The 19,850-nt window shown below is 48.0% G+C and overlaps 1 protein-coding gene across 1 annotated transcript in view; it reads right to left on the reverse strand.

Moving 5' to 3' along the window:
* Positions 1–896: 896 nt before the first annotated feature.
* Positions 897–19,850, reverse strand: part of GPC3 (glypican 3) — a 112,604-nt gene continuing 93,650 nt past the window's right edge. The window contains exon 8 of the mRNA XM_072334887.1: positions 897–2,401. Coding sequence (XP_072190988.1) covers positions 2,232–2,401 — 170 coding nt within the window. The 3' untranslated portion in view covers positions 897–2,231. The remainder of the gene's footprint in view (positions 2,402–19,850) is intronic.

Consider the following 19,850-nt stretch of genomic DNA (forward strand, 5'->3'; position numbering starts at 1 on the left):
ATTGCAAAACCTTTGTTAAAATACAAACCCACCGCAGGGTGTAAATCAACAGCTTTCCCCAAGTTATCATGTGTTATTTGAGAGACTTGGCAGATATAAGGCTCAAAAGCTGTTTTTTGTGATCTCTTTTCATAACAAAGTCTCAAACAACATAGCTTTGCTAAACAGCATGTCCATGCACTGAGAAAATGGGCTCAGCATGCTACAGAGAGGCTTTCTGTTGACAAGCATCAACATCACATCGCAACAGCACAGAGCAGGGAAACCAGGCAGCTTTTGTAAGATACCCAGCGAGACACAGCCTGCGCTGTCTGCTGTTTATCCAAGCAGGAAGCAGCACACACAATACCTTCAGCATGGGATTAGAGGCAAGAACATCCTCCATGCTGGTCCCAGAGATGTATGTTGGGGCAGCAGCACTGCATCCCTCTGAGCAGACCCCATGGCCCTCCTGTTCCAACCCCCAGTACTCCAGGGGGATGAAAGAAAATGATCAGAAGTGACGAGTGGCTCTCATCACATATTCCCTTTGGTGGGAGCGGAGGCTCATGGGCACAGCCAAGCACAGTGTTGAGAGAAGGGCAGTGGGAGGCTTGAAGTGCAGAGAGAATTCCTTGGCCCCCACCCATTGGGTCCTGCTGGAAACCCCCCATCCTCATGCAGAGCTGGAGGTGAGCTCCCAGTTCCCCTCTCCACCACAGTGTGAGCATCACGGCATGGAAAGCAGTCACAAGGCTTTGAATCAGCATCAGTGAGATCAGCCCCACCACTTCAAAGCAAGAAGAGGCAAAGTTTCCCTTTTCCAAACCATCTGATTGTGTGGTTTGGATTTACATGCTTTCTCTCAAAGATACAGTTCCTTTTTCTTCTTCTTCTTCTTCTTTTTTTCTTTTTTTATAAGGTCAGAGGCACACAAATATTTAAAGCATGCACGTGAGTGTGGTTGTGTGCGTGCCTATGTCCACACACACACTGCAGCTTAAGATACTGCAGATAGGATCACTCCAGTAAAAGCAGCATCTTAATCTGAAATATGTAACCATTCTGGCTGAGAATCAAACCAAACATTCCCTGGCCCCTGCCCATTTAATCAGCCTAACTCCAGCCCTTCTGTGGTGCCCCAGGCCCTGAGCTGGGTATTCCAAGCTGCCCATCCAGGACCAGTGCTGAGCATCATAACGCCGAGCATCGCCTTGCACATCGGGAGCTTATTTGCTGTGCACCATGTCTAGGGCAAATGACCTTTATTTTAGAGACAGCTTAAGCAAAGTAACATGCAAAGAAACACTTGAGCAAGAGTCTCATCTGCCTCTGGCATCCTGCAAATCCTTTTCTTTTCCTCCTTTGTAGCACAGTGAGTTGGACGCGTTATTCATCCCTGTAAAGCACAGCAGTGCACACATCCACGCTGTCTGTCCTTTGTCTGGAGCTGCATTTGCAGATTTCCCATGGGAAAGGTGGTGCTTTGCTCCAAAGAGCTCCACCAGGGCGTTGCACACATGGGCATCCTTGCTGGAGACCCACAGCTGGAGACCAGAGGAAGGCAGCACTTCCATTCTCCATCCTCACTCCCGACTGCTGTACGGCTCCCTCGCTGCTGCCTGCCTGGCAGCACTGGGGCTGGTGGCAGCAGAGCCATGCCAAGGCTAGCAAATACCTGGTGGTTCCGGCACATGTACCAACAGCACCTTTCTTCCTTGACCTTATATCCAATCTTCCCAGTCTCGCCGGGTTCTGCTCCTGGCCGGGTGCCTTGAGGTGACTCCCCGATTTGGAGAGAGTACAAAAATTGCCTCAACCACAGAAAAAGTCTGTATTAAGTCAACTGCGAACAGAGGGCTGATATTTGCTGAGAGTACCTCATAAATCGTAGGTGATCTTTACCCCATGCACATTCAAGCAACTCAAGATGAAATGTGCTCTTCCATTTAAAGGCAAGGCAGAGCTCAGTCTTCCAAAACTGATAGGGACAATTTAATATCAACCTTCTTATATTAAACAGGATTATCTTTAAAAAACACTGTGACGTATTTACTATTCACCATGAACGACCCCCTTTTTTTATTTTTCCTTTTTTCTTTTTGGTGAAGATACCATTTTATTTTATAAAATCCACTCGAGTCCTTTGCCCTGACTTTGGCAATGTGCATATATTCCAGGGGAGGTTCTGAACATTTTCCTCATTCAAAAAAAGAAAAGGGATGGGAAGGCATCAAGTGCCGCAGCACCGCTCAGAGCCAGCAGCCCAGCAGCAGGGCTAAGGTGATGGCAGCAGTAGGGCCAAGGCATGGGGCTGCACTGCTGGAGTCAGTGCTGGGCACAGCGGCCCCATCCTTGTTGTGCTGGTTCAGCAGCTGCTTGTTGGCCGAGGTGTCGTCCATGTCCAGGTCGTATGATAGCTCTGAAAGCAGAAGGAGAAAGCTGGTTAGTGGCATATGTGGTGTGGGGAGCACCCAGCCCCACCTGCACTGGAGCAGCCTGGCTTGGGTGAACAAAGCAGAAGAGCTCAGTAACATCCCCTGAGCCCACCATCCAGACCCTGGAAGCCCACAGCAAACCTCAAGTCTGAAAAACCAAAAATTCACAACTCTAAGGTGCTCCAGAAAGAAAAGATCACTGAATCATAGAATGGTTGGGTTGGAAAGGGAGGTGGTTGAGTCGCCGTCCCTGGATGTGTATAAAAACCATTTGGATGCGATGCTTAGGGCCGTGATTTAGCAGAGGGTTGTTAGAGTTAGGGTAGTATGGTTGGGTTTCAGTGGGACTTGATGATCTTGAAGGTCTTTTCCAACCTGAGCAATTCTATGATTCTGTTCCACTCCTCTTCAATGGGCTGGGTGCCCTCCAACAGATGGGGTTACTCAGAGCCCTATCCAGCCTGACCTTGGGCACCTCCAGCAATGGGGTATCCATAGCTTCCTGGGCAGCCTGTGCCAGGGCCTCACCTCTCTCTGAACAAATAATTTCCTCCTAACAAATAACCTAAATCTCCCCTCTTTTAGTTTAAAACCATTTGCCTTTGTCCTGTCGCAATCAGATCATGTAAAAAAGTTGGTTTCTCTCCTGCCTGTAAGTACTGGAAGGTGTCCCAGAGCCTTCCAGGCTGGAGTCCCCCAGCAACCTCAAACTCTCCTGACAGGAGAGGTGCTCAGCCCTCTGAGCATCTTTGTGGCCTCCCCTGGACCAACTCCAATAGCTCCAGATAAGAGGATTTGGCTTGTTGAAGTGATGCTCCCAAAAATCATCCAAGAGTGGGTGATCAGCAAAGCAAAAAGTATCTGCTCCCCACGCACTGAAAGGATGGATTCATGAGTGAAGAAATCCTGGCCAGCACAAATATCCCCCCCAAACCATGTACCTCCTGCTGTGAGGACCTCTGCATTTTGGAGTCTTTCATAAGCATGCAGGAAATATGTTGCTTACAGCACTTTCGGCACACCCATCCCATCAACTGTCCACCTCATCAAAGCACCAGAGAGTAAGGAATGTGAGAGGATGTCACGCCACCAGCCTGCTGCTGTTGCAACATGAGGACATTGAGAAGAAGCACATGGAAGCTCCCACCCAAGAAAACATCCTGTGTAAAAGTTCTGATAGTCCTGGCAGACCTTACAGAAGGAACTGGAAAGGGTTGGAAGGGACCTCTGGAGATCATCTAGTTTAACTCCCTGATAAAGCAGGCTCTGCCCTGTTTAGTTTATCACCTGGATGCTCTTGGTTAAGCCTGCTGGCCTTATCTCCAGAGCTTGGCCCTTGGACGCGGAGAAAACTGGTGGCTTCCATCAGAAGACCTGGCTCAAGCCACTCACAAGCCGTCGTGGATCACAGCATACTCATGGGCTTGGATCACCCCACCCCACCCCTGAGAAAGAATCCAAGAGGCTGAACAAACACTCCAGCTAAAAAACGCCACATCAGCCCAATGAGGACCACTGCCAAGGCAAACACTGCAGCAATATTTCTTAATCAAAATCCCCAAACAAACACTACAAAACAAAAGCATAACAATATCAGTATGACAAGTGAGGTGGCTCAGGCCATCAAGAAGGGTCAGAAATTGCTGGAAGGGAGAACAGAAGGCCAGGTGCAAGCAAAACCTGCCTGGTAAATGATCTATAACGCCTCCAGCAGATTCCCACAGACAATGCAGTTCCTCCTCTCTGCAGCTCTCCTGCTTTTACCCTCAGGCTGCTGCCCCTAGCTCTGTGCACACCTCCATGGGGCAGGGCAGGCACAGGGTGCAGCAGTTGAACCCTCTGGGAAAGGTCCAACCCAAGAAGAGTAGCAAAATGATGATTTCAAACTTTAACCACTGGAGTGTTTTGTTTCTTGCTTGATTCCACCTGAATGTGAGCAAAGACCACTTTTCAAATCACGAGGTTTCAGCCCAGCCAGGATGCTGATGTTCTCATTCATTCTTTGACCAAAGGGGAAAAAAAGAAAGGGAACAGAAACCCTCTTGTCATTAGAGATTTGAGAGATGCTTTCCAAGCTTTGTTAAACCGCTTCAAAGCTTTGTGCTGGGGTGTGGCATTGGTTTCAAATGTTCCTTGCACTGCTTCCTCCTCTGGGCTTATGTTCAGCTGTATCTTTAAGCGAATGGATTTAGCCATATGTCTTTTATTTTGTATTAATAATGGGCCTGCAACTGGTGGAAATACATTCCATTTGACTTCTAATGACCTTCAGTATCACAGAGTCATTAAGGCTGGAAAAGACCTCTAAGATCAACCAGTCCAACCCCACCCCACCATGCCCATAAGCACGTCCCTCAGTGCCACGTCCCCATGGATCCAGAGCACCTCCAGGGATGGTGACTTCAACACTCCCTGTGCAGCCGTGCCACTGCAGCACTGCTCTCTCAGTGAAGCTTTTCCTAATGCCCAACCTGAACACCCCCCCGCCCCGGAGCAATATAAGGCCATTCCCTCTGGTCTTTGATATATAGGAGGATGAAATAAAAGATATTCTCCTCTGACTGATCAGAGGCCAGATGATGACCAAGTCCGAGCCCAGCTACACCCTCTCTTATTTGCAACAGCTTCTACCACAGAGTGGCCCTATGGCTGCAAAGGCTTTTTTTGGTGGGGAGAGGAGCAAGAGAGGAGGGAGAACTCAAAAAATCTGTTTCTGTTCATAATCAGTTGGAGCCCAGAGGGTATTACCAACAATCTGTGCTAATTATGTATCCAATCTTCACTCATTCTGGCCCCTCTTGTCCTCTGGGCTGCGGATTAGATAATCCCCTTAAAATAACAGTCAATCATTAGCCCGGTGATTTTTTTTGCCTGCGAGCAGAGCGTGCTGTGTTGTTTCCTGGCATCCTTCTGTAGCCCATACAAGACCCCTAGCCCAGCACAGACCACTCCCCCCTTTATAACCAAAGCCCCTCTGATATGTTGCTGCTCCCGGGACAGTGAAAGCTGCCGCTCTGCTCCCTGCCCCAGCTGCTGCCAGTGCTGACACACACAATTTACACATCCTCAAAATGCAGCTGAGATGTTCTCCCATGGATTAGGACTAGGTGTACTGCTTCTGCACAAGCTTATTGGGTGCAATTCATGAAGAAGCCCTTTTTTCCTGATCTGCATAGTTACAAAAGGCAGCTAAACCGGGCAGGGATTGTTTTGCAGTTGGCATAAGAAATTCCACTGCAGCTGGCACAGAAAAAAGCCAGGAGGATAAGCACCGGCATGCCAGGAGCATTACAGCAGGCAGGCACATTCCTGCACAAAACACACCGATGCGTCCTGAAACAGCCTCTTCTGCCCCTAAAAGGGCAAGACAGCTTCAAGCAAATAAGTGATAGCAAACCCAGCTCTGACAGATGACATCAAAGAGGGCAGTGCCTGGCTCCAATGGGCAGCTCTGTGGCCAAGACAGGAAAGGAGAGCCCAGAGCCAGGGAATGTCATCTCGCCTGCCAAGGCAGATGGCTCAGCAATGGACCTAATATAGTAACAGATTCATCATGGATGGCCGTGCACAGAAACCGCTTTGCAAAGCCACTTGATAGCCCTGCTGCTGCTGGGGTTGCAAAGGGGATGTGGAAGCATCATGCATAATGCAGCATGATCGCAAAATGGGGCTGCTGAGCCATTCTAGGGACCTGGAGGGACGTGGTGACAGCCCTTGTTTGCACATGATGGAAACTGCAGCGTGAAGGGAGCAAGGAATGGATCATGAATGTGTACTTTCAATCAGCACAGAACACATCCAGTAGGAACACCTGACAGCAGAGCAGCATGTTGGGTTCCTGCCACTCTCATGGTCAGTTGTGAACATCTACCTGCATGTGTCCTTCAGGACTGGTCTAAGAAAGCATATGCTACCAAAAGGAGCATAGCGGGGAACACAGTGAACATCACGGTGTTTGCACCTGAAATCCAGAAAAACAGTCCAATTGCATCACATCCTGATCCTGTTAGAACACAAAAGCTCCGCTCACACCAGCCTGCAGCTACCTGGCTTCTCCATGCAATCAGCTCATACTGTAAGCACACCTCTGCCTTCACAACATCTGGACAAGTCCATAGAGTTACGAAGCACACACGGCCATGACTACACAGAGAGTCAGGATCTCCAACCCTCCGCTCCTCCAAAATGCTTTCAGTTCCTCAGAAGGCCCCTCCTCAGGGAAGTTTTGCCTTTGGTTTATTACCAGATATCCTGAAGTGCCAACAGGTTTACCATTGGCCATTGCACAAGGAGGAACCCGGCTGTAGGTGCGGCTGCGTGGTGCGTAATTACGGCGCTGAGTGGAGCCACGATGCTTGTGTTGGCATGGCAGCGAGATCACCGAGATGGATGCGCAGCATGTGCATGGTCTTGTGCCTCTGTTTTGCTGCCTCCTCCGCAGCAATTTAGGAGGTGCGGCTCTTGGCAATGTGGATTTAGAGGGAAGAAAAAAAAAATCCAGCTCAGCATCATCCTGCTGCCACCAGCAATGTGGCTAAGGGAGATGGTGCAGCTCAGCAGCATGTGGTAAAACCAACTTCCTGGGCAGAAACCCAAAGGAACGGGGTTTGGGACTGCTGATTTGCAAACCATAGCTTTGCCCTGCTCGCCTGCCAGGCACTCCATGGCAGCAGCACATGCCTTCATGGAGATCCAGAGAGTAAAGCAGCACTGATGGAGAAAGCAGCAATGGAGGGAGGGATCAGAGACCATGGGGACACCAGCACGTGGAAGAAGCAGGCTCTGGAGATTGGTTGGGAAGGGTGCGGGGTTCAATATGGAAGGGTGAGGAGCTCTAGATCAGTGTGTGACAAAGGGTACGTGGACAACTGGCCACAAGCCCTACAGGACAGCCATTACACACATCCAGCCCTCCAGCTCCCAGTACTGCCACAAAAGTCTCATCCAAGGATGCCCTCAGGCTCTCAGTAGGATGAAAAGCCCAACATGCCACACGGCATGGGGAAGAGGGACTGCTCCATAACCCCAATTCTGCTCTTCCACCCCACTCAGGCCAGAGGAGAGGAAGAACTACCATTTCTGATGTGGGGCTGAGTTTACTTCAAAAATACGCTCATTAAATTCCTCTTTGCTCCTTGGTACACTCTAGATTTACCCTGAAGAGAATCTGGCATTTGCAATTGCATTAATCATTTTTCCTTTGGCAGCAAGTGAAAGGGTTTCTGAACTGTATTCACAGAACAGAGCCACAAAAGCATGCTTAGCAGAACATATTCATGTAATCTATTAAAAATTAACAAATCTCATTAGCATTATTAATTGAAAGAGTCAGAGTTCTTGGGTCTCATTCCCCTGCCCGATATCTAGATGCACTGCCTGGGAAATGACCTGCTACCTAAAGGAGCTAGGAGAGAATTAGGAACAAGGAGCTAACCAGGAACAGCCCAAAGCATCCACAAAGGCACAAGTCAAGGAGAAAGAAAGGAAAAGCTGGAAACAATAGACTATGAACAGATGTAGAGTGAGGCAGGAGTATGTGACTGGGTCAGTGTCCTTCCAGATCACCTAGTCTGCTCCCAGCACCGATCTCTGGAGACCCCCAAGGCCTAAACCCACAATGTGATCCCTTCTGAACACTCTGCTCCCACCTGAGACATCTAGGGCAGTCTTGATTTTGGGAGGTAACATCCTTGGGAATAGCAGAGCAAATTGAAATGCTCCAAATTTCTTCTAATGATGAAAAAGCAATTAATCACACCAAACTTTTCTTCATCTTCGCACCCTCAGACTATGCTGGTATTGAAATTAATGGTGTAGCCAGGACCTCTTCCACAATGGGACTGACCTGGGCTTGAGGGAGGCACTCTGCATCCTTTCCACGTGCACTACAGTGAAGTGAAAAGCACAACACATTGATCTTCAAACTGCTGTTGGCATGTGTAGCCAAAACTCTTTGCTACAACATGACCAGGACAGGCAGCTCTTGTTGACGTTTGATCCTCCAAGCTGGGGACATTTGGTGACCTCTATGCACTACAAAGACCCGCCAAGATGCAGACCTAAGGGAAATGTCAATGGTTCTAGCTCCAGCTAAAAGCAGCCCTCGGGGAAGGAGGATGTTTCTCAACGCTCAATCAGAAGACTCACAGCGGTGTTAGGACACCCGGAGACATCTGACCTGTTCCTTTGTGACTCACTGTGTGTGGGAACTAGCCTTGAAACATGTCCAGGCCATAGAGATTGGGGTTCTTGGCATCAAGAAGAGGAGTCATTGTCCCTGGAGATGTAGTACTGAGGGACACGGTTTAGTTGATATGGTGGGGATGGGTTGGTGGTTGGGTGTGATGATCATAGTGGTCTTTTCCAACCTTACTGATTCTATGAAGGAGGGAACCAGAGAAGTGCTTCGTCAATAAGAAGGGACTGAGGCTTTGCACAATATACTAGTACACTCAAAAACCAGATTCCTCCAGGCCACCACTCATGATGCCAAGGTAAACACTTGGGGTGAGGATCCAGGTGACAATCCAAAAATCAGGGCTGAGAACTGCCCTATGGGCTCAGTCCACCGGTAGCAGGCAGGTATGATCACACACACAGCTTGGCACACATCTTTCCTACTCCTGAAGCAGCAACCCAAGGTTTTGTGCTTCTCATCCTCCTGGAACAGCCAACATGGAGTGAAAGGCAGCGCACGCAGAGCATGGGTTGAGGTGAGAGCACTGCCAAGGAAAGAGAACTGAGAGGCTCCAGTACTGCCCAGCGTTTTTCATTGCATTAAGCTACTAAAACAAATAAATAAATGCATACGAACCTGGCTTGGCATTAAAACGGAGCTAAAGTAACTCCAATCCATAAAAATGGAGTAATGCTGGAGGCCCTGGGAAACATCACCATGAGCAGCTTTCCCACTTTATATAGAAAAAGAAGAGTTGGGTTCATAGACTGGAACTTTTTAATGGCTCCAGGTCATGTTCACTGTGCTGTGTGCTGGAAGGAGCCCCAGGAACAGCTGCTGAATCCTGAAACCAGGATCTGACTTTGCACTTCTGCAGCAAGAGAGACCCAAATTAAACCCATCTGCTTACTGGGTGCACACAACATGTGACACAAACCCGGGGCTCGTTCTGGCTCCCTGGGCTGAACACAAACCCTGGTCCCAGAGGTTGTGCCCACGGGAAACCCAGTGTCACCCCAGCTGAACACCAGGACACCAGGGCTACAGTGCAGAGCTGGAGCCATCTCACTTACTCTTCCCTTGGAGCCAAGGGGCTCCCCAGGCACGGTCACACAGGAGCACCCAAATTGCTCAGGAGCAATTTGGCTGCAGCTATCAGCCCAGCAGTGAGGTAAGGATGGGACAACACAACAGGCTCCAAGCTCCAGGTCCAGGAGCTCCTCCTCCCCCTCCACCCTATCTTCAGCACTCGCAGCTCAGCCTCAGGAATGTCACAATCGCAGTGGAAAATCAAAATAAAAAGGCTACGTAATCCAGTTTGTAAATCCCTTGAAAAACACGAAATCCTCTATAAAACGGATTACAGAGATTAAAGATAGAAGTTTCCTGGAAATCAAGAAGCACGTTTCAGCCTCCCTCCTCTCCTCACCCTCCCAAGAAAGGGAACAGAGGCTCACGGTGCTCCTCCTGCACACGATGCACAACCACATTCTCTCCCAGTAGCAACACACTCCTTGTATGCAGGTGGCCAGTGGGTGTTTCTTAATGATTTTGCCCTTCACGCTGCTTTGGGGCATTATCTGCTGCATTCACCCAATGTGCACTGGAAATGGGAATGCAGGTGAAAATCTCCCTGCATCGGGGAAAGGGGGAGATGTCCACCAGCCTCCCTCATGCTTTTTGTTTCATGTCTTTCCAGGCAGATCCCATCAGGCTTTGGGGAAGAGTGTAATCACTGGTTGGAGGGAATGTCAACACCCATCCAGCCCCAACCCCTGCCATGAGCTGAGTGCCCCTCACCAGATCAGGCTGCCCAGGGCCCCATCCAACCTGGCCTTGGCCACCTCCACGGTTGGGGTACCCACAGCTTCTTTTGGCTCTGCAAGCTGCAGTAGTCCAACAACAGCCACAGAGGGACTTTCACCCCTGCGGGCACCCAGCTGGAAAGCATCCCCTTGAATCAAGGCACTCTTCTAACAACCCAGATGTTCCCCTTGGCTATGCCAATGGTGACGACGTTATCAGCTGGAGAAAGCCCAGACACGCATGTGCTGATTATTACTCTGATAGATTAATATCTTGACACACAGATGGTGGTAGCAGATCAATTTCCTGTTGGGAATTTCCACTTTGTGAGAGTTTCTGTACTGCCATTCTTGTTTGGAACAACCAGAACGATGGTGATATTAGCATTCCCAGCAGAGCATGCACTCAAGTTCCCGACCTGATATTGCTCAAGGACTGGTGCAGCTGCAGACGCCTGTTGGGAGCTGCAGCCCGGTCACTCTGAATGATGCTCACAGAATAAGGATCAAAACACTGCTTGATCAAAAGGACGTTTTATGAACACTGCAGCCAGAGCTGAGTGCTGATGTGAATACTTCCATTCGCCTTTATATTAGCTCCGCTCGGTGCTAATAAAATTAACACCCTTTTAAATAACACGCTCAATTTTTATTTGCTTCATGTTTGTGTGCCTTATGGCTTTGAAAACATATCCTCTGAACCTCTCCATCACTTCTTGAACGGCAAGCCATGTGAGGGTCAGAAAATCACTTTCTGCAGAGGAAGAAGTGGGGTGGGTGCTTGTATCGCTGCTTCACCTGCTTCCACTTGGATTTTTCCAGCAAAGCTTTTGCTTATTTCTTGTTGTTTTGTGGTTTGTTTTGTTCCTCATGAGAGAGGCTAAAGCAGCCAGACCTTTTCTTCCCCCAGCAGAAATCACACTCTGTAAATAAACAGTTAAGAACCAAGCCAAGCACCAGCGGTGTCAATGTTCCTTTGAATGCAGACAATAGAAAAAACAAAGTGGTGAAAAGTCCAGCCTCCTTTCTCCTCTTGCACTCACACATTAGAAGGAAAATGAACTTTCCAGCCCAGGACACAGAATGCCTTATTGGTGCAATACAACTATTTAACTCTTCTTTAGAGATGTTCATCTCAAAAGCCAGAGCAGAAAGAAAAAACAAAAAGCAAAAAACTTTTCCCCCCTTTTATTTATTTATCTTTTTAGAGCCAACTCACCTTAGCTGAAAAGCACATTGAGATTGTAATTATGGGAAGGCCTCATCCAGTAGATTTGTAAACTCAGCTATCGGTCTGAATTACTGGAATTAGCAAGGCTAATTTAATGTCGCTGTTCAAAATAGCTCAGATTTGGAATTTCTTAATGGCCTTAGGAGAAGGAGCCTTTATGCATACTGCAATCTAGGCTTCATTCTTAGACCAAATTCCTTCTCATAGATTTTGTGAATGCCCTGTTTTGTAGCCAACACAAACTCTGTCCAGTAAAATAATGTAAGGACTCAGAATGAAAGGAGATTAGCTGTTCCCTGCTCCTGTTATTTTAAAGCAGAAATAACTTTGGCTTCTACCGATTCATAGACAAAGCTTGAAATGCAAAGCATGCTCAACTCTAGATTCAGCATGAAAAGGGCCTTAAAATATTCCCGAGTGCAAGTAATGGACTTATTAGAGGGATGAAAAGAGGCACTTTTCACAGAACTCCGAGCTCTTTAGTCCTGTCATATCAATAATCTTGCTTAAGAATTTCATTCTATTTACATTTTGTTGCCTCCAAAGTATCCTGCCTGACTGATACGGAGCGAAACATTGGCACGTTTGAAGAGCTGGTTTATTCCTGGTAGCACTCAGCAGCGCCGTTGCTGAATGGCTGCGGATCACCCAGCATGTGCGTGCCGACGTGTGGCACAGCGATGCTGCCCAGCACACACCTCCATCTGACAGCTCACAGCCCAGGAGGTGATTCTCAAAGCTTGCTTAAAAGCATCATCATTAAATAATGACAGTCGGCGGTGCCGGAACGCGCTGTACCTGCAAGCTGTTCTCCTCTCCTTTATGTTTAACACCCACAAAAACAAAGCTGACAATGAGAGGGAGAAAAATAAAAGAGCTCTATGGATATCAGGAAGGAGATCTGCCTGGCTATCAAAATACACTTCTTTTGGGTTGGTTTTTTTTTGCTTCTTTTCTTTTGCAGGATGGTGTAACATAAAATCAGCACTTTGCTACACGAGGCAACTTTGCCTAAAGACCCCAAAGCTGTGACAAGTGGCCCTTCCAGGACACTTCTGCACAGTGCATGCACTGAGCAGTGGGAGCTCCCATGGACCTGGCCATACAGAGCTGCTTTGCAAAGCACAGGGGCTGCATCTGCATCCCACCCCAAGGCCTCACAGCTCACTGCAGGCGCTAATTACGCTCTCTGCTTTGCAGAGATTAATTAAGCACTGCAGCCCCACAGTCCCTGAGAGCTGAGCAAAGCCTCCATTTGCTGATGACTAAAGCTGAGCGGAGATTGCAACGTGGATCCATAAGCATCAATGGGAGAGCATGGAACAGCACCCGAGTGTCCCAATTGCTTTGCAGCAGCATCCCCCCCTCTCCAGGATGCTTTTAATTCCTCCGGACGGGTCCCAGCATGGCCCCCTGCATAGGGACTGTTTGAGGTTGTGCTCTGCAATGCTCCCTATGGCTAGACATGGAAAACCAACACACCAGAAGCAACATCCTGCAGCCACCTCTCAGTGCCCCTGCACCAAGATGAGCAGCCTGCAGGCCCACAGACACAAGCAGCTCCTCAGCTCTTCCAGGAAATCACTGTTTCTTTAGTAATAAATGCCCAGATGAAGTAGGTGACAAGTGCATAAAAAAATATGATATCTGTGCACTGGGGAGCCGGATGGCAAAAGGGGATTGGCAGCCCCTGCAGCTCACAAGAAGTGCTAGCCGTGCTGCAGCTGTAGCCTGGGAAACCCATTAAGACCACATGGGGTGTCAGATTGTATGTAACATGAGTGCTGGGCTCGCAGGCACCGCATGACGGCAGCCCCACAATGGAGCCGGGCGGAAAGCAGGACCAAAGGGACCGGAGGTGACTGAGTTTCTCAGCACATGCCTGAGGAGGCAGAGCCTTCACCTCCTGAAATACGGAGGAGCAGGTGAACCAGCACAGCCTCCTGCACTGCAGGTTTGCCCCAAAAGAGCTGAGCTGCAGAGGAAGGCAGCAGGATGCAGAGGATGCTCGGAATACCACAAAGCCATGGGATGGCTCAGTGTGAGAAAGCCCCTCTGTCCTGTATCACCCACTGTAAGCTGCTGCAGAGCAAGCACTGGGTTGCAAGGGGAGAGCAACCCACCAGCACAGCTGTGCTCCCACCCTGCACCCTAAGCACTGAGCTTCCAAAGGCAAGCAGAAGGAAGCACCGCTGTTAGGTGCTAAGGTGCCACCCAGCACCGCTGCAGTCATCAGGTGTCTCCCAGCTCATCCTCCTCTGCTCCAGGAGCCCCACCAATAGTAACATAGGAGAGGGCACGGTCCCATGTCAGCAAACTGTTCTCAATCCTTAAAGTGGAGAAGAATAGGAGTAGGGGTGGCCAAGCAGGTTCCAATGGATGGAGGTGATTGAGGAAACCCCAGGCAATCCCACAGTGTGACCCCAATACTCCATATCTGACACCACGGGACATGGATAAGTATTTTTACAAAGAAGTTGCTGCACTTCGATGTATGCCAAGCTAACCCTACTGCCACTAGCAACTGAAACCACCTCCCACCTCCTGCTTCCCACCCCAAGCACAGCAGCTTCCATTCTGCACAGAGAAATGCCTCCTTGCTATCTTCTTTTCAGTTTTCTTGTATCTGTCAGTACACAGAACCATTTTTCTTCTTTCCACATTTTCTAATGAATTCTGGCAGGGATGGAGCTGTTTGTAAATCACGCAAGTATTTGTTTTACTGGAAACATCTGCTTTAACACATTTGTCTTGAAAAAAAAAAAAAACCAAAACATTTTATTTTCTTTTTTAAACAAAGGTATTAAGCTGCAATGTAAATTGGGCACATCTGTTTATGAGTCACTGGAATAGCGCTGCCTCCAATGCACCAGATCACACGGATCTCCAGGGGCCTGAACCAGCAGAAATTGGAAACTTACAGCTCGCTCTGCTCCCTTTTCTGGCACTACTTCCCATAGAGCTCTGCTGGCTGATTCAATAAATTAAGGCTGCTAAATAAGAGAGGCCTACTTAACATCTGCCGATAGCATGAAGCCCAGTGTGGCAACACACTGCAGCTCTATGCTCTACAGGTGGCTGTGGATGCCCCATCCCTGCAGGCATCCAAGGCCAGGCTGGATGTGGCTCTGGGCAGCCTGGTCTGGTGGTTGGCGACCCTGCACACAGCAGGGGGGTTGAAATTGGATGATCACCGTGGTCCTTTGCAACTCAGGCCACTCTATGATGATTCTACACACACCTAAGCTGCACTGGTAAGAGCACCATGGGGAGGGCAGAGCCCTGCACACAGCCCCGTGTTTGTTTGCTGAGTGGCACCGGGTGCACCTCAAGCCTCTCTTTGTCATTGCAACAGCAGAAATAAAGCTACAAGTGCAAGGAGTGGCAACCAAACGCAACATCAGCTGCCCACTGACAACAGACACTGAACCACAAGCAAAAGATTTGGCCTGAGAGCAGAGGACAGCATTTCTGCTACAACTGCGTTCTTTCACATCCTCTGCACTCACGTTAGCAGATGATTTATGTGATCAGGGGAAGAGGAAGAAACACTGCAGGCTGTGTTCTGCTCTGACTTCAGGGAGCACACAATGAAACTTTTTTCTTTACTTTTTACCAGAACTATTTACATGGAAACCAGAAGAGGACAAACAAATGTACCTAAGCCACAGAGCACTCAGAGGAAGGTTATCAGGGAGGCAGAGGATGTTATTCAGACTCTGATTGTAACCACCAGCTCCCACCTGCCAGCTGCAGCCTGCATCACACGAAAGTCCTACAGCATGCTGCAGCAGATGTCTGACTCCCCATGCAGGAAGTGTCTTCAGCATTCACAGCACACAAGAACTCCGAAAGAGCTCCAAGTCCAGTGCTTTTACAGAGACTCCATTAAAACAAGAATGAAGGGGAAAAAAACAAATGAAAAAGGACGAGCATCACATCACAGTTGTGATTTACATTTTAGCAATCCTACTGGGCCTCCTGTGCTGAACCTGAGATGGTGACATACATGCTGGTAGTCTGTCTGGATGCCAAAGCAGCTGGAGCTCTGAGCAAGTGATGAGCCACAGCAGCCAGCAGTACCTGCCACCACCATGCATCCATCCCAGCACATCTGGCCAGCAGCAAACAATGGCACGTCATCGTGCAAGGGAACAGCTGGCCAAGGGGTGCAGCAACACTCTGGGCATGTAGAGGCTTTCAGCAGCCAGGGAAGGACAACCAGACGGAGCCTCTGGATAAAGGGAAAATAAAGGCGCTGCTGGCAAGCGATGTCCTCAGCTGCGCTTGCAGGCATGACGTGTGCTGGGCGCAGACCCAGGCTCCTGCTGCAGCTGCCCCACATAGGGGGACCCATGCAGGGAGCATCCGGGACAGTAAGATATTGTCAAGGGGCCTAAATACCACTGAAGTCATTTTCTGAAACAACAGAAGCCGGTCAAAATGCCAGATTTCCATTCCAACATGGAATGCGCTACTGTTCCAAAGCAGAACAAAGGCAAAATATGTCAAAAAGAAAAAGAAAAGAAAAAGAAGAAGAAGAAAAGGCAAGCTGACATGGAGAGGCCAAAACATACGACTCCAACAAAAGTTCCATCAACTCATTTGAATTTCATCTTTCCTGTGGTATAATTAAATACGTAATCTGAAGCACACTTATAGACAAAAAGCCTCTCCAGAGCACAAGCTGACATCCTGATATGGGCAAACAGGCTGTTTCTGCATTTCTCTGCTGCAGGAGCAGAGAGAGATGCTTCAATTTATTTCCAAAACAAAAAACCTGTCCAATATCCCAGCATACTTCACTGCAGCTCAGTTCCAGCACAGAGGCATTTTCAAATCACAGCTTCCCATCAGAAAGCTTCCAACCTGCTCTAGGAGCATCATGGCAGCAGGTTAAATATTGCATGGCAGTTCCATTTAGCCCCAAGTAAGATATGCCTTATAACTCCAAGCTGGCGAGGCTGATGAATGTGGCTTTTGCAAATCCAAAAGTGCATGTCTGCAAGAAATCTTTTGCTATCGAATAAACCCATCTGCACTCCACTTCAAGCCACAAAAGCCCTGGAGACCACAAAAGCTCAGGCTGGATGGTGACTGCAGAGCACAGGCCACCAACATCCAGCACATGAGAAGGAGGACATCTCCCCTCCAGCTCACAGCTCATTTATCTCATGCATGAGGAGTCGTGGAGCTGGTGGGGGTCTGCGGGGGAATCAACAGAGCCAGCGCTCAGATACACCTGGCTCTGTTCGTGTTACTGCTGGTGTTGGCCCCAGCAAGGCTGGCAGATGCATGCACACAGGTCACAGCTAATGCAGAGCAGTTGAAGAGAGCTTCTTCCTGACGAATGATGAATTCCCCTGTTTCTGACAGGCACTGAAAGCGAACGGAGCGGTGTTGACTCAGTAACCGATCGTGCCCTGGTAATACAGGAACTGACGAGTGATTTGCAGGTCAGACCCAAATGCAAGCTGTTTTTACTCACAATTACAGTAAAGCAGGGGTTGGAGAGAAGAGAGAAAGAAGTGAGAAATAAAGGAATTAACAACACAGAGTCCTGAGAGGTTTCTCTGGAGGAACATCCCTGTCTCTCTTTTCACTATCTTTTCAACAAGGGCTAAAAAAACCCACACAGATTGGAGAGCATCAACCACCAACATCAGACCCCAGGATCAGGCCCATGTATGTAAGCACATGCTTACAGAAAAACCTGAAAAACTATTTTTAAGAGCTTGATGCTCCATTTGCAGGAAGCAAGGACCTGCTGGATCTCATATGATCACATCTCAGTAAGCGCCAGAGCCTTCAGATGCTGCAGCTTGGGCTGCTATGTCATGGCCAAGATACCCTGTGTAAAGCAAACACGTTTGCTCAAAGATTGGAACTGAGACATCAGGAATTTTAAGACAGTCTGGAGAATTTCAGCATTCCTCACCTTTTTCTCTTTAGGGCTCAAGAGTGCTCTGAAGGCTGTCACCAAAAGCTTTCCAAGGAGAGGTGACTATCGTGGTTCACCTGAAACAGCATCTGTCTTCTCAAACATCTCTCTTGTCAAGCGGAACTACAACAAGGTGGCAACCACAGCCGAGATCTCAGGGCTCCCTCCTAAACCCTTGTGGTGATTCATGGCCCCTGACACAACTCCCCCAGTGTGCTTGCTGGGCAGATGAATGTCAAGGACATCCTGAGTGAGGCTCTGATTAACAGCCCTTGATGGACCTTTGTATCATAAGTTTCTCTCATATTCTTGATTCCATACAAGCTCCAGGTGTCCCTGCTACATATCATAGAATCATTCATGTTGGAAAGGACCTCAGAAGACTGCAAGCCCAAAATGGAACACAGTACACAAGGTGTGGCTCCCATTCAAACCTTGCTGTTGCCTGCAGCCCAGACCCCAGACCACACTGGCATGCTCCAGAGGACTCCAGTTTGGGATCTCATGCCACACCAAGAAGGGCCGCAAACCACAGCCTCATTTATTACATCCCTGTAATCACTCTTATCAGCTTACCTGCAGTAAGGCATTAGTAAAAGCTAAGCCACTCATGAAAGGGGCACTCTCTCCTACGTGAAAAGTCAATCAACATGTTGTATTGTTATCGAGCTCACAGACAAACCTCTCTTTGTACAGCAACCAGCACAGATACGATGCCCTGGCTATCGGTGTAAGGTTATCTTGTCAGCCCATTAGCAAGAACCACCTGTTCTGCTTCTGTCTGAAATATCCCCTTACTGACATCCCTTAAAAAGAAATCCATTTAAGCTATTTTGTCTTTCCTGGAAGAAAAAATGGCACAAAAAAAAAAAGAAGTTAGTATTGAGTTAGGAAGTGTGTTTCCCAGCTTCAGAGGAATTCATGCATTTTCAAGCCACAGAAGAACAGATTCATCATTCCTTACGGATAAATATGACTATCACCACTGCAACTGGGCAGATCTTTGCATACTTGAAATTGTTCAGATGCGTTCAGTCATGTAAAATGCTGTACTCAGTAACGCTTTAAAGATACATCAGCTCCCAAATTACACTGTTGAAAAGTGTCTCCTCAGACACTCAGTCATAACACGAACTGTTAACTCGGAACTGCAGCCATGTTCAAGCCCAAATAGAAGGAACAGCTCTTGTCAGAAGCGTGGCATTATGAGAAAGCAATCCCAGAGTTACAAAGATGTGTGCCTTTGTACAGCGTGAAAGCAGTACACAATTTCATCTGACCTTCAGTACACCTTTCAAAGCTTCATGTCCACCGGTCACCATATACTGAGGTCAAGTATATGGTGAAGTATTTAGAACAACTTCCACCCACACTGTGACTGTGACACACATGTTCATGGTCAGGTGACTATCAGGGATTTAAATGCCCTCCACTGATCCTGCTTTAATAAACCTGCTGTGTTTTCTTTGCTTTGGGTCAAAGTGGAAGCTGGTTCCTACAGATGCAAGATGCAGACTGCTCAGTCTGATTCACACCTACAACCACAACACTGAAAACGTTTGAAAGAATAAATCAAAACAAAATACAATTAAAAACCAGAAAAATAAGAGCATGGGATAAATATATCCAGTGGATTTTCTTGCCAATTTCATAAACGTTCTTTGCATACACATAATTTACCTCAAAGTGCATTCTTATTTTAAGAGATGAACCTCCTTCAGACCTCCCAGTCCTTCAGAGGAACTCTCAGCATTGAATTTACAAGCAACCATTAAAATGTACACATTATGCATACCAAGAGGCCCGGCAGACCCACATCACCACCAACAGCCAACCGAAGAGTGCTAGAAACACCCCTGCTCTGAAAGCCTACCAGTAAAAAAATCATCGTTGCTGATTTCCATAGTGAGTTAATGAACTTGACACTCAATTACAGCATCAGACTGCTACCCCCCCTCTCTCCTCACTTGTATTTGGACAAGAACAGAACACCTGACTCCCAATCAAATATTCATTAAAAGGAGAAATTTCAACAAACATAAACACTTAAAACAAAGTAAAGCAATAATCTATTGCACTGTCTTAGCGGGTACCATTCCAGCACTTCCATTGGGATAATCCAGCTGACATTTGGCCTGGCCATTTTTTTCACCCTGGGACAGGATGGATGCCTTGTAATGCAGCATCTCTGCTGATGGGGTATTCTGAAGTAAATCTGGTATCTAAAAATGTCTTTTTCAGCAGATAGATAAACAACCAAAGGAACTGGCTGCCCAGG

This window comes from Excalfactoria chinensis, chromosome 4 (assembly GCF_039878825.1).
Source record: "Excalfactoria chinensis isolate bCotChi1 chromosome 4, bCotChi1.hap2, whole genome shotgun sequence".
NCBI lineage: Eukaryota > Metazoa > Chordata > Aves > Galliformes > Phasianidae > Excalfactoria > Excalfactoria chinensis.